Below are 14606 nucleotides of genomic sequence, written 5' to 3'. Positions count from 1 at the left end.
TGAACAAGTTAGGCAAGCATTCTATCAAATGAACTTCATTCTCAAACGCTGGTCTGGAACTCTTGAACCTTCTATTGGCTTCTTCAATGCTGCGATGGCAGGCATATGGCATATACCCCAAGCAACATTTTCAAGAACAGGTAATCCCAAGCTTCTAGGTATTTACCATAGATAATCATGCATACATGGGTATGTCTACAACATAAGCACTATTTGAAATTGAGAAAAGATATCTAGCAATCAAATAAGGGAGTAAACAAACTCATGGAAATTATACATGGCATATTAGAATATATATTTTGAGGCTAGCAAGATAGCTCAGAGGTAAAGGCTATGACTGCATAAGCCTTGTGGCCTGAGTTTGATCTTCCAGTCCGGTTAAAAGTGGAAGAACTAATTCTACCAAGCTGCCTTCTGACTTCTATATGTGTGTAATAACACACTCACCTATAATAAATTCTTTAAAAGGAGCAAATCTTGGGGCTAGAAAATGGCTCAGCAGTTAAGAGCCCTAGACTACTCTTCCGGAGGTCCTGAGTTCAATTCCCAGCAACCACATAATGGCTTACAATCATCTGCAATGGGATCTGATTCCCTCTTTTGGTGTATATAAAGACAAAGCACACATATACATAAAATACATGAATAAATAAATCTTAAAAAAAAAAAACAAGTCTTCTGGTTTACCACAGACAAAAATAATACTAAAATTAAATTTGGCTCTCTACATAGCACCTTTAAAGTGACTTAGGATGCTCACATAGAAAATAGCATACCTATTTCATCTATAAATATGATGGAAGGCTGCAGCTTTATAGCAAGGGAGAAAACAGCAGCAGCGAGTTTCTGAGATTCTCCATACCACTTATCAGTCAGTGTCGAAGGCTGAAGGTTAATGAATCGACAGCCTGCTTCTTTGGCTGTAGCTTTGGCAATTAACGTTTTCCCACAGCCTGGAGGTCCATACAGAAGAACACCTAGAAAACAACATTATTTCATTATATCAATATCATCAATATCATCAATAATAAGAGATTTTTCTTTAGTATACATGGTAATAAACATAGCACTAATTTCACATACAATAAAATTTTCTCAATCAGATGGGCGGTGGTGGCACACACCTTTAATCCCAGCACTTGGGAGGCAGAGGCAAGAGGATCTCTGTGAGTTCAAGACCAGCCTGGTCTACAAGAGCTAGTTCCAGAACAGCCTCCATACTCCACAGAGAAACCCTGTTGTGGAAAAACAAAAAAACAAAAAAACTCAATCAGTTCCTCTATTCTCTTAATAGTAGAAAAGGTAATTTAAAACAAAGGATTGTGGGGCTGGAGAGATGGTTCAGTTTTAAGAGCACTGATTGCTCTTCTAGAAGATCCAGATTCAATTCCCAGCACCCATATGGCAGCTCACAATTGTCTAACTCCAGTTCCAGGGGATCTGACAGCTTCACAAAGACATACATGCAGGCAATACACCAATGCAAATAAAATAAAAATGAATCAATTAAAAAAAAAGAATGGATTGTGTTTAGGCTCAGTGTCACCAAGGATGGGTGATTTGGAGATTACAGCATCATAGTACTCTTTCTCTCATGTAAAGGTCCAGGTCAAGATCCTAAAAACTATTATCTTGCAGTACAAACTCATAACCAATAAGTTTTAATGGCTGACCAATAAAACCATTCAATGCCTTCCACCTTTATAAGCTAAGACAGCACACAGCATCCTGACAATAACCTCCAGGTAACAGCAATCTCCAACAGACTGCAGCAAACAATTTCTGCCACTGATCACAGACGTAAGGCATGTCTTTTCCCAGATAATCATCTAGTCTAAAAAGTAATTATCACTTAGCACCATTTCAATTTTTCCCTATAATCTCTTGAAAAAAACAAAAAAAATTATTTCAAGACAGGTTTCTCTATGAAACTGCCCTGGCTGTCCTGGAATTCACTTTATAGACAAGGCTGGCCTTGAACTCACAGAGATGCACATGTCTCTACCTCCCTAAGTGCTGGGGTTAAAGGCATGCCCCTAAATAGAAAATAAGGTGGTTTAAGACTAGTCATTTTGGCAATCATTATTGTTTCTCAGTTAAAATGAAGTAGCATTTTTCTAAATCATCACTAAAATTATGGTCCTAGCTATAAATTATTTGCAGACTTAGAATTATAATCCAATCTTAAATATTTAATGATCAATTTTTCTCAGACAATAATATTTTAGAAATGACAATGTCTTTAGATGATATGTAACAAAATAAACTGAAAGTTTATTGTCTCAAAACTGAGACAAAAGTTTATTGTCTCAAAACTCAACAAAAGTAAAATTCAAAGCAAGCAGGGTTGTGATGGTACATGCCTTTTATCCCAGCACTTGAGAGGCAGAGGCAGGAGAATCTCTGAGTTTAAGGCCAACCCAGTCTACAGAGTAAGAACCAGGGCCAGGACAGCGAAGGGGATGGGGGTTGGGGGTTGGGGGGTGGGCGCAGTTCAAAGCAAGAGAAAAACAGAAAAACGTGGTACATTTTCCCTTCAAAAAATACTTTAGGGGCTGGTGTGTAGACATGCATGCAGACAGAGAACTCTATACATAATAACTAAATAAATAAGAATATTAATTGTAGTCTATAATGAGAAATAATTGGAAAACTTTCATCTGCTAAGAATTAATACAGCTACACCACAGGGGTAAACTACTCAGTGACAAATGAATGCTTTGAAACAAGTCAAATTCGTAAAGTACTGTGTATATTGTGAAGTGATGGTGTAGCTGAAAGTGTATAAAATAAGGGGGCTTTTGTTTGTATCAACATGGAGGCAGGATGTTGTACTCATAATAAATAAATCTTTTTTAAAAAGTTTGTGGAAACAAGGTCAGGTTTTCCTTTTTGTTTGAGCGAGAGAGAGAGAGAGAGAGAGAGAGAGAGAGAGAGAGAGAGAGAGAGAGAGAGAGAGAGAGAGAGAGAGTGTGTGTGTGTGTGTGTGTGTGTGTGTGTGTGTGTGTGTGTTTGAGACACAAAAAACTCTTTTGTGTAGCCCTGGCTGCCCTGGAACTTACTCAGTAGACTAGGGTGACCTCCAGCTCAGAGATCCTCCTGCCTCTACCTTCTGAGTGCTGACAAAATGGTGTACACAACTACTGCCCAGCCAACCAACATTTACATTTAAAAACTTGAAGTATTTTTTAAATCATTATCTGTCTGTCTGTCTGTCTGTCTGTCTATCTATCTATCTATCTATCGTGTATGCAGTGTTCTGCCTGCATGTCAGATGTGAGCCACCATGTGGTTGCTTGGGAATTGAACTCAGGACCTCTGGAAGAGCAGTCAGTAACTCAACCTCTGAGCCATCTCTCTAGTTCCCCAAAATACTTAAAGTATTTTTTTTATGTTTTTATTTATTATGGATACAGTGTTCTGCCTGCAGGCCAGAAGATGGCACCAGATTTCATTACAGGTGGTTGTGAGCCACCACGTGGTTGCTAGGAATTGAACTCAGGACCTCTGGAAGAACAGTTAGTGCTCTTAATCTCTGAGCCATCTCTCCAGACCCCAATTAGTATTCTTAACTATTCAGTTATTAATGTCTAAGAATTAAATGTGACATAACCCATTGGTAGACAACTATGACAAAGTGCATGTGAGGAGATGTTAATGTCTTGTTTCATGACCAGGGTCCTAAGTCTTACAGTAGCTTTTGAGTGCTATCACTGGAATTATCTATATGTCTTACTCTCTATTCCTGTGTGGATGCTGCTTCACCAACACTAAAATGATCTACTACATTAGCAATCACTCTCACAAGGCTATTCAAAGTAGCATTTCTTCTCTTTTTGGTCAAGTGGTCTCCATGGCGTTACTATGTATGATTTAGTAATAAACAGTTTTGCAAGCTCATATGAGAAACTGTGCAAACTTTTCAGATTTTCTGAACTAATCTGATACTTCCATTAACAGATGCAACAAATCAAAAAATGTTGTTTTGTAAAAGCTTAAAATTTCGCGGTGGTGCATGCCTTTAATTCCAGCACTTGGGAGGCAGTCGTAGGTGGATCTCTGTGAACTCGAGGCCAGCCTGCTCTGCAGAGCAAGTGCCAGGACAGGTTCCAAAGCTACAGTAAAACCCTGTCTCGAAAAACAAAAACCAAAAAAAGTTTAAAAATTCATACACTGGGGCTGGAGAGATGGCTCAGAGGTTAAGAGCACCGCCTGCTCTTCCAGAGGTCCTGGGTTCAATTCCCAGCAACCACATGGTGGCTCACAACCATCTACAATTCAATCTGGTGTCCTCTTCTGTCATGTAGGCAGAACATTGTATATGTAATAAATAAATAAATCTTTTTAAAAAATTCATACACCCCTTTAAAGATTAATCTTCGTGCCTTTTCCCTAACAGTCTCCTTCTCTGATGCTGGGACTATATGCAACATGGTGGCATCTAGTTACACTTACATAGGATCAACTAAAATGGGCATTTTTTTTTTATAAAGGCTTTGCATGGTTAAGCGTTCTAAGTAACTAAAAGATTTAGATTAAGAAATAACACATGTTTAAATAAGTAAATTCAAATTTGAGATAATTTTCAGTAGCAACAAACATACTACCCAATTAGTGGCTAACTTAAATTTCTGCTTTACTTTTTTGTGATCCTGTCTAGCTCTGTGGCCCAGTCTAGCCCTGACTTCAAAACCCTCCTGCCTCACCCCCAAGTGCTGTGACAACAAGCATGAGTCACCATGCCCAACTCAACTTTCCTTTCTGAAAACTATCTTATCACATTATCTAAATTACCTTTAACAAGGCTTAAGCATAACTAAGGTTTGCAAGAATAAAAATAGAAGGATTTGAAGATGCAGTCAGAAGCATTTTCAACTCCATGAGAGATGCAGTTCCTAAAATGAAACTACAATGAAGAAGCTGTTTCAGAGTCATACTTAATGTGAATATAAAGTCAGATATTTCCAGCTCATTCTTGCAAACGCTGTAAGAAGCACTATCATCTAAAAACAGATCACTAAAAGGAAAAAATAAAACCACTAGAATTGTGAAACCACAAAACACTGGCTTTGCTTGAAAACAAACCAAAAAAAATTGTGATTTTTTGAAATATTTTAGACATAATTTCCCAAATTTCAATTTATTTACATGTAGTAGACAAGCATTTCAAATAAAGGGATTATTATACAATTGTATTATAAGAAGTAGAACTCACCAAAATTTTAGAAGTAGAAGAGTGAATATTTTAAAATTCTTTATAAAACAATTCACTACATCTCAGCATTCTACTAAGAATCTTACTTCAGGGAAAACAGTCCCTAAAATCAAAAATTTGTTTTCTAGCCTCTTAATGCTTAGGCAAATACATATACTAACCATACCTTTAGGAGGCTGCAGAAGCCTGGAATTCTCAAACAAGTGCTTCTTTTTGATAGGTAGGATGACTGTGTCTTTCAGATCTGTAATGACATCATCTAAACCTGCTATATCACTCCAAGTAACCTGGCAAAAGTTAAAGTCAACATGAATTTCACAACTTGTATATGTGGGAATGCACACACCCTCCCAATGGCAAACTATTTTATAATTTGATAATTACATGTAAATAAGAGATTAAAGCTGTAGATAAAAATGAATAAAAACTTTTCACTTATTCATGGGAGTAACTAAATTAATAAACTATGGCCGGGCATTGGTGGCACACACCTTTAATCCCAGCACTCGGGAGAAAGAGGCAGGCAGATCTCTGTGAGTTCGAGGCCAGCCTGGTCTACAGAGTGAGTTCCAGGACAGCCTCAAAAAAAAAAGTAATAATAATAATAATAATAATAATAAACTATGACACTGGAAAAAGAAAAAGAATTTAACAATTTCTTATTACTGAATTAAAAAAAAACACCCAAAGCCGGGAGCATTGCTCAGGAGTAAGAGACCTTGCCTAGTATACAATGCCCTGTTGCAGGATTCAATTCCAGCAATAAGAAAACAAAAACCACACACATACAAAGCCTTTAGGGATTGAATAAGGTAAATTCTTTCCACTCATGAAAAAGAAACACTACGATATAAACAACAACAAAAAATACTAAAAACAGCCAGGTGATGGTGATGCTGGCCTCTTGGGAGGCAGAGGCAGGCACATCTGTGAGTTCAAGGCCAGCCTGGTCTACAAAAGTCCAGGATAGCCAGGACTGTTACACAGTCTTGAAAAAACAAAACCAAAACAAACAAACAAAAAGACTGAAGAACAAACTTACACAAATAATTTATCACTGGCTACCAAGGAAGAATTCACTATGAATATAATTCTTTTCATTGTAAAACACAACAGGAATTCATTATAGAAATAAGATGCATACCCACCAAATTGAACTTGCAAGTTTTACTCATGAAAAGTACAACTGTTGAGCTGGGGAAGATGACAGGAAAAAATACTTGCCATATATGCATAAAGGCAGGTAGCATAGCAGCCACCTGTAATCCTAGCAGGTAGGATGCAGAGGCTTCTGGGGAAAAACTGGCTAGCTAGACTCAGCCAGATCCATATGCTTTGGATCTAGCAAGAGCAAAGACCATATGAATAAAGAAGTTTCATATACTACACACATTTCACTAAGCCTTTGTGTGCAGAGGTAACACAGCAGGCTTGGCAATATCTTTAACAGGCTGATCCTTGCCTACTATCTTGAAACTTAGATTTGGGAAATTTTCCTATTATTCCTTGATAAAAACAGCTCACTGTTCCCAAACTGCATACAATAGGGTTTATGGAGAATACTTCTTTTCCTTGTAGGAGCACAGAATTTTGATATACATATGAAAAAGGAGTCTATATGAACAGGCCCTAGTGAAAACACTGAATTATGTCTCCAGTAACTTTTCTGGTAGTGACATGGCACATGTAGTCACAGCCTGCTACAATAATGGAAAGCCCTCTTAGAAAAGTGAGCCTGGCTTTCTCCAGGCTCTGTTCTATTCCTTTTCTCTATTGCTGTCCTGTCTTGTGTCTAATTCGTTCAATGAGTCACATGTGTGCATGCAACATGCTAAGTCACTCTTGACATCTCTTAGAGACCCATTGAAATTAGTCATGGTCTTCCAGATCTTTGATAGACTGCCAGACCAAAAAGCCAAAGTCAAAGTCAAGTAAGACTAAAGATACATACATGCATATTCAGAGGGTCTACTAGATGAGCAGCAATACTCATTTCATATTCTGAAAGTTTCACATTCTTCACACCAATTTGCTTCATCAGTTTTTCTGCCTAGAAAGAAAAAAAAACAAACCACCTTTGATATGATATTTAGACACTGACACTTCAAAACAGATGAAGAATTCTGAATAGCAATGAACAGAAGACATAATACTTGAATCCAGGTCCTCTGGAAAAGCAACCACTTCTCTTAACCATTGAGCCATCTCTCCAGGCCTCCTGTAGCTCTTGAACACGCTTACTTTCTCTTCACTATCTATAAATATTATAAAGCTTTGTGTCAGCTATTAAAGGTATCTAGTTTATCACTGGCTAAGACAATAATGTATCGAATTCTACAATGCTTTAAAAGAAAAACAAAAATGCCTGGACAAAAAAAGTTTATATACTGTCTTATCTTTTATGCCTCAATGGCAATCACATATCTTCATCATAAGTGCTTATCTGCTTTGTAAAGCAGGCCTCGTCAGGCAGCAGTTTTCACTGGAAAGGAACTAATGATGGGGAATACAAGGTAAGACAAGTAAAATGGGAAAGGGAAAGTGACCTGTACATATCTTTAACTGTTCCATACTATTTTTTATCCTTTATACCATTTCATTGCCTTTTCATGGTTTCCTTCTTTCCTTTTATGTAAAATACTACTATTTTAAAAGAAGTAGAGCTTGAAATAGTGATATTTTTGCCATGAGTATAAATATCTTATGCTCAATAGCAAGAAAAAGTTGAAAGACTTAAGACATTTAGATTTTACAGATAAACAGAAATCAACCTAGTAAAGAAGTAGGTATCAACCCAGTAAAAAAATGGTGGCTGGACAGTGGTAGTGCACACCTTTAATCCCAGCACTTGGGATGCAGAGGCAGGAAGATTTCTGTGACTTCCAGGCCAGCCTGGTCTCCAGAGAGAGTTCCAGGATAGGTTCCAAAGCTACAGAGAAACCCTGTCTCAAAAATCAAAAAAGGAAAAAAAGAAAAGAAATGGTCATAAGAGACAGTAGCTGCAAACAGTCAAATCAACTTAGTACCAGTAACATTTTTAAGCTAATTCCTAAGAATTTTGGGTGGTGTACCAAGTCTAAGACTGAAAGCTTGTGTTTACATTTAGCCATACAAAACTAAATGTATATCGTTACCAAAAATAATTATTTGTGTTTGCTCTGTAAAAGATTCTCATCTAGATTATTTCTATCATGTTCGTGATAAAAATGTTTTAATAAGGATATATATTTTTTAAGAACAATTGTATTTTCATTTTAGGGTAGCTCTAACCAGGCAAGTGAAAGACTTATAATTAAAAACTTTAAGACACTGAAGAAAACAGTAAGATCTCCCATGCTCATGGGCCAGTAGGTTTAATGTAATAAAAAAAAGTCCATCCTACCAAAGGCAATCTGCAGAGTCAATGCACTCCCCATCAAAGTTCCAATACAATTCTCCACAGATATTAAAAGAACAATTTTCAGTTCCATATGAAAACACAAAAACCCAGAATAGCTAGAAACTGCTGGAGGTATCACCATGCCCAATTTCAAACTGTACTATAGAGCTATGGTAATAAAAGAAGGATGGTATTGGCACAAAAACAAGACACACAGACCAATGAAATCGAACTGAAGACCCAGACATTAATCCACATATCTATGGACACCTGATTTTTGATAAAGAAACCAGAAATATACTAGAAAAAAAGACAGCATCCTTCACAAATGGTGCTGATCAAACTGAATGTCTAAGTGTAGAATACAAACAGATCTATACTTATCACCCTGCACAAAACTCAACTCTAAATGGGTTGAAGACCTGAATATAAAACCAGATATGCATGGGTTTGGAGAGATGGCTCAGTGATTGTTAAGAACACTAACTGGTCTTCCCGAGATCCTGAGTTCAATTCCCAGCAACCATATAATTGCTCACAACCAACCATCTATGATGAGATCTGGTGCTCTCTTCTGGCTTGCAAGCAAACATGCAAACAGAACACTGCATACGTAATAAATAACAAGGAAAGAAAATATGCTAGGTGGTGGTGGCGCACACCTTAAATTCCAGCATTCAAAAGGTAATTGGTTCTCTGAGTTCATGCCAGTCTGGTTTAAAAAGTGAGTTTCAGGATAGTCAGAGCTGTTACAGAGAAACTGTCTCAAAAAACAAAAACAAGGAGGGAGGGAGGGAGAGAGGGAGGGAGGGAGGGAGGGAGGGAGGGAGGGAGGGAGGGAGGGAGGGAGGGAGGGAGGGAGAGAAATCCAATTTAAAAAGTGGGGGTACAGATCTAAGCAGAATTCTCAAAAAAGGAAACTCAAATGACTGAGAAACACTTAAATGTTCAACACCCTTAGCCATTAAGAAAATGCAAACCAAAACTACTAAGATCAATAAAACAAGGGACAACTCATACTGGTGACAATATGGGATAAAAGGAACACTCATTCATTGCTGGTGAGAGTATAAACTTACACAGCCACTATGGGAATCAGCATGATAGTTCCTCAGGAAAAGGGAAATCAATCTATCAAGACCCAGTTATGCCACTCTTGGGCATATACCCAAATGATACTCCATCCTCCCACGAGGACACTCCTCGACCATGTTCACTGATGAACTATTCATAACAGCCAGAAACTGGAAACAACTTAGATGTCCCTCAAGAGAAGAATGGATAAAGAAAATGTGGTACATTTACACAATAGAGTATTCCTCAGCCATTTAAAAAGCAAAGGAAGGAGAGAAAGAAGGTGGGAGGAAGGGAGGGAGGGAGGAGGGAAGGAAGAAGAAGGGAGGGAGGGAGGGAGGGAGGGAGGGAGGGAGGGAGGGAGGGAGGGAGGGAAGAAGTCATGCAATTTGCAGGATGGAGTACCCTGACCCAGAAAGACAAATATGATATAATATATTCACTTATATAGATTTGGAGTATGGGGGATGGGAGGAACAAGAAGAAATGGATGGAAAAAGGGAGGAAATACAGGGAGAAACAGCTAAAATTAATAGTCATTTGAGGGTTAGTATTAAAACCTAGTACAGTAGAAGCTTACTAAAATATATGCACATGAGGGTAATCTAAATAAAATAATGGGGGAGACAACACCCCAACTAACTAAACATCTTATGGAGTAGTTAGCCAAAGGGGTCCCATGGAAGTCCCTAAACAATCCAGACTATAGGTTGTTTTCCACAAACTGACAGAAAGGCTCCATTGCTGAAGATAACACTTACATGACTCACTGAACATGGAGAGATTAAGCTGGTGACTCCATAGAGCCTTCACCTCTACATTCTAGTATCTCTGGTACAGGAAGGTACAAAGCATGCTACCAAATGAGGAACATAAACACCAACTCACCCATAAACCCTGATCTACAATGGTACCCTGTGTGCAAGATATGCTGGGCCCTAAAGCTATGGTAATGACAGCACAAAGCTTGTGGGAGTAACTAACACATATGGGATTTGACTTAAGGCCGATTCCACAAGATGGAACCCATACCCAACACTGCTTGGGGCTTGGGTGACCAAGAACATGACACTAGATAGCCCAGGGACCAAGGGTAAAAATAAATACTACTGTTCTTAAACAAATAAACAAAACTACTAGCAATAAAATGATTCCTACAGCAGATGGGAACAAATACAGAGGTCCACAGCCAGACATTATGTAGAGAGACCTTGGAACACTAAGCCCTAATGGGATATCTCCATAAAATCTATCCCCTCAGGATTCAAGGAATGGTATGGAAGAGAAACAGAAAGCACTTAAGAGCCAGAGCGGATGGAGGATACTAAGACAAGCCCTCTAAATGCTAAGACCCTTTAATACAGTAGCTCAGGTGGTGGTGACTCCCAACCATAAAATTATTTCGTTGTTACTTCACAACTGCAATTTTGCTATTGTTATGAATTGTAATGTAAATATATGATATGCAGGATGTCTGATATGCAACCCCACAGATTGAGAACTGCTGCTCTAAAACAACTCCATCACAACTCACGATCTCAGAAACTGAGGCCTGCACAGGTCTGCACCAAGTCCTCTGCATAGATATTATTATGGCTTCCAGTTTAGTGTTTTTATGGGATTTCCTGAGTATATGAACAAGTAGGTCTCTGATTCTTGAATCTTCTCTTGGGTTCTTTTAGTTGATTTGTCCAATTTCAATGTGTTAGTTTTTGTGTTGTGTTATTATAATTTATTATTATCCCTTAAAAGCCTATTTGTTGCAGGCGGATCTCTGTGAGTTCGAGGCCAGCCTGGTCTACACAGCGAGTTCCAGGACAGCCTCCAAAGCCACAGAGAAACCCTGTCTCGAAAAACCAAAAAAAAGCCTATTTGTTTTCTAATGAGACAGAAAGGAAGCGGATACAGATAGGAGAGGAGGTGGGTAGGAATTGGAAGGAGCAGAGAAGGGAAACTGCAATCAGGATATATTATGTGAGAAAAAATATCTATTTTCAATAAAAGAAGAAAAAAAAGCAATGCAGACAAAAACAAAACAAGAACAAAAAAGATCCTGTGTTTTCATTCATTTTTCTTCTGATGTTTGTTTACAGAGTAAAAAAGACTTTTAGGGTTGATACTGAAAAGATATATCAATGATTTTTTACATGAGTTTTGTATTTATAGTCTTAGCTTGGGTAAAAAATATCTGCTAGCATAAAAGACATGACCTTTATACCCAGCAATCGTACCTGTTTCTGAGCTTCTACTTTCTGCTTTCTGGTTGGGTCAATTGCATCTACCATCCATTTGATAGTGAAATATGTTACTGCACCAAATATTGTTAAACGGAAAATTAAACCAACAACTTCGTTCCGACTCAATGGACGAGAAAAAGCTTCAGCATGTACCATCTTGACTGTTAACCTTAAAAAAAATAAAGAAAGAAAGAAAAGTCACTAGGAAATAATACTACTTGTTAAAATTGGGAGAGAAAGTAGATAAATTTCTGGTCAAAATAAAACACTGTTTATTGTTTAAGCATCTCATTTGAAAGACAACCATCTTTTTTTGTTTTTTGAGACAGGGTTTCTCTGTGTAGCTCTGGCTGTCCTGGAACTCATGAGAATCAACCTGCCTCTCCCTCTCAAATGCTGGGATTACCACTGCCCCATTGAGATTTTTTTTTATAAACAATCTTATTTTACAAATCAATCCCCGCCCAATTCACTTGCCCTCCCATGCCCTCACCCACCCACTCCCCAAGGATGAGGTCTTCCACCAGGGCCCACTGAGATTTTTAAATGTTAAGTAAACAAACACATTAAAAGCTTCCCTTAGAAACTGAAGTAGATTAGATTCAGGTTTAGTTACAGGAAGAATACTATTATGTATAACAAATACCAAGTAGGTTTTTTTTGAGACTGAAATGTAACTAAACACTGACTGTTTGTCTCACATGCTTATGTTTCAGGTTTTTAAAAACGAGCTCAAATTTAAGTATGCAATTTTTTTCTTTTGGTTTTTCCAGACAGTTTCTCTGTAGGTTTGGAGACTGTCCTGGAACTCTCTTTGAAAATTAGGCTGGCCTTGAACTAACAGAGATATTGTCTCCCTCTGCCTCCCAAGTGCTGGGATTAAAGGCATGCACCACCACTGCCTGGCTGTTTTTGTTTGTTTCTTGAGATAAGCATTTCTCTGTGTAGCCTCAGTTGTCCTAGAACTAGCTCTGTAGACCAGGGTAGCCTTAAACTCATCACAGAGAGAAATATGCAGTTTCTTAATTGGTAAGTGACATTAAATTCTTTGAACCATCCTTTGCTTCCAACAACAAAGTAAATATGAAGCAAGAGAAATTTCAAAAAATTTGAACCAAGAAAATACAAGTTTGGAGATCTGGGGATTTAGCCTAGCAGGTGCAAGATTCTAGGTTTGGTCTTTTGCTTACACTATTTGCTGGGGGGGGGGTGTTGTTGGATAATTGCACACTGTAAAGATGTATTGTTGTAATTGGTGTGTTAAAAAGCTGAACAGCCTCCGGGTGTTGGTGTTGCATGCCTTTAATCCCAGCCTGGGATTAAAGCCCCACTTGGGAGGCAGTGGCAGGCGGATCTCTGTGAGTTCGAGGCCAGCCTGGTCTACAGAGCAAGTTCCAGGACAGTCTCCAAAACAATACAGATAAATCCTGTCTCGAAAAAACAAAACAAACAAACAAACAAAAAAGCTGAACAGCCAATAGCTAGGCAGGAGAGACAGATGTGACATCCAGGAAAGAGAGGGCTGGAGGAGGGAAGAGAAAGAAGCAGAGGGAATGACATACAGAATTAAGGAGAAGTAGAAAGCCATGTAACAGAATGTAGATTAATAAAAACAGATTAATTTAAGTTGCAAAAGCTAGTAGGACAAACCTAAGCTAAAGGATGAACTTTCATAATAAATATAAGTCACCATGTAGTTATTTGTCATCTGGTAGGACAAGTTCGACTACAGCAAACTACACATCTGGCAAATGATTAATACTTAGAATGTATAAAGCATTTAAAAACTTAAAAACACACACACAACACCCAATAACTAAACGATAGTCTAATGAGTTGAAAGACAGCTATCAAAGGAATGACTACAAATGAACAATAAATATTTGAGAGTGTTCAACACTTTTAGCCACCAGAGAAACGCAAATTAAAACTGCCTTGACTTTCCATCACACCTCACTGAACATCCATACATAAAGCAAATGCTAATGAGGATATGCAAGAATCTTCGCTATGCAATAAGAGTGGGTATAAAAAGTTGCTGCAACCACTACAGAAAATCAGTTTGACATGAAGACTAGCTATACCACACACCCAAAGAATTATAAGCATGCCAGGAGTTACTTGTACAATAATGCTTTTTGCTAAACTACTCACAATAGCCAAGATACACAACTAGCCTCAATGTCCATCAACAGATAAACGGATAGAGAAAGTGTGGTACATAATGGGATTTTAGTGAGCTAGAAAGAAGAAATTATCACATTTTTAGGAAAATTAATGAAAACTGGAGATCATTATAGTAAGTAAATAAGCAGGATCAGAAAGACTAATATTGCATGTTCTCCCAGAAATCTAAATTTAAATTTTGGGTCAGTGGTTATAGTGGTGAGTTCCAGATAGTCAGAGCTGTTATACAGAGAAACTGTGTCTCAGAAAAGGAAACCACACACACACACACACACACACACACACACACACAATTAAATTTAGAAATATACACATGCATAAATATAGGGAATGGAAGCACAAAGGGGACAATGAGAGTAAAGAAGACAGTCTAAAGCATCAGTTTCAACCTATGGGTTGAGACCTCTTTGGGGGCCACATATCAGACATCCTGCATTATCAGATATTTACAATTTATAACAGCAGCAAAATCAGTTATGAAGTAGCAACAAAGTAATTTTATGATTGGGGGTCA

At 38.0% G+C, this 14606-nt stretch overlaps 1 protein-coding gene across 4 annotated transcripts in view; it reads right to left on the bottom strand.

The window, feature by feature from the left end:
• The window catches only part of Atad1 (ATPase family AAA domain containing 1), a 63180-nt gene that overhangs the window by 24629 nt on the left and 23945 nt on the right, over positions 1-14606 (bottom strand). For all 4 annotated transcript variants that reach the window (XM_040745478.1, XM_005063689.4, XM_040745463.1 and 1 more), the window contains 4 exons: positions 11900-12074; positions 7167-7265; positions 5382-5502; positions 777-977 (listed from right to left, as the gene is read on the bottom strand). In XM_040745478.1, the coding sequence (XP_040601412.1) occupies positions 777-977; positions 5382-5502; positions 7167-7265; positions 11900-12061 (583 nt within the window). In that variant the 5' untranslated portion in view covers positions 12062-12074. The remainder of the gene's footprint in view (positions 1-776; positions 978-5381; positions 5503-7166; positions 7266-11899; positions 12075-14606) is intronic.

Source organism: Mesocricetus auratus, unplaced genomic scaffold, assembly GCF_017639785.1.
Source record: "Mesocricetus auratus isolate SY011 unplaced genomic scaffold, BCM_Maur_2.0 Super-Scaffold_4256, whole genome shotgun sequence".
Classification (NCBI taxonomy): Eukaryota; Metazoa; Chordata; class Mammalia; order Rodentia; family Cricetidae; genus Mesocricetus; species Mesocricetus auratus.
Note: the sequence above shows the minus strand (reverse complement) of the source record. Positions and strands in the feature narration are given on the sequence as shown.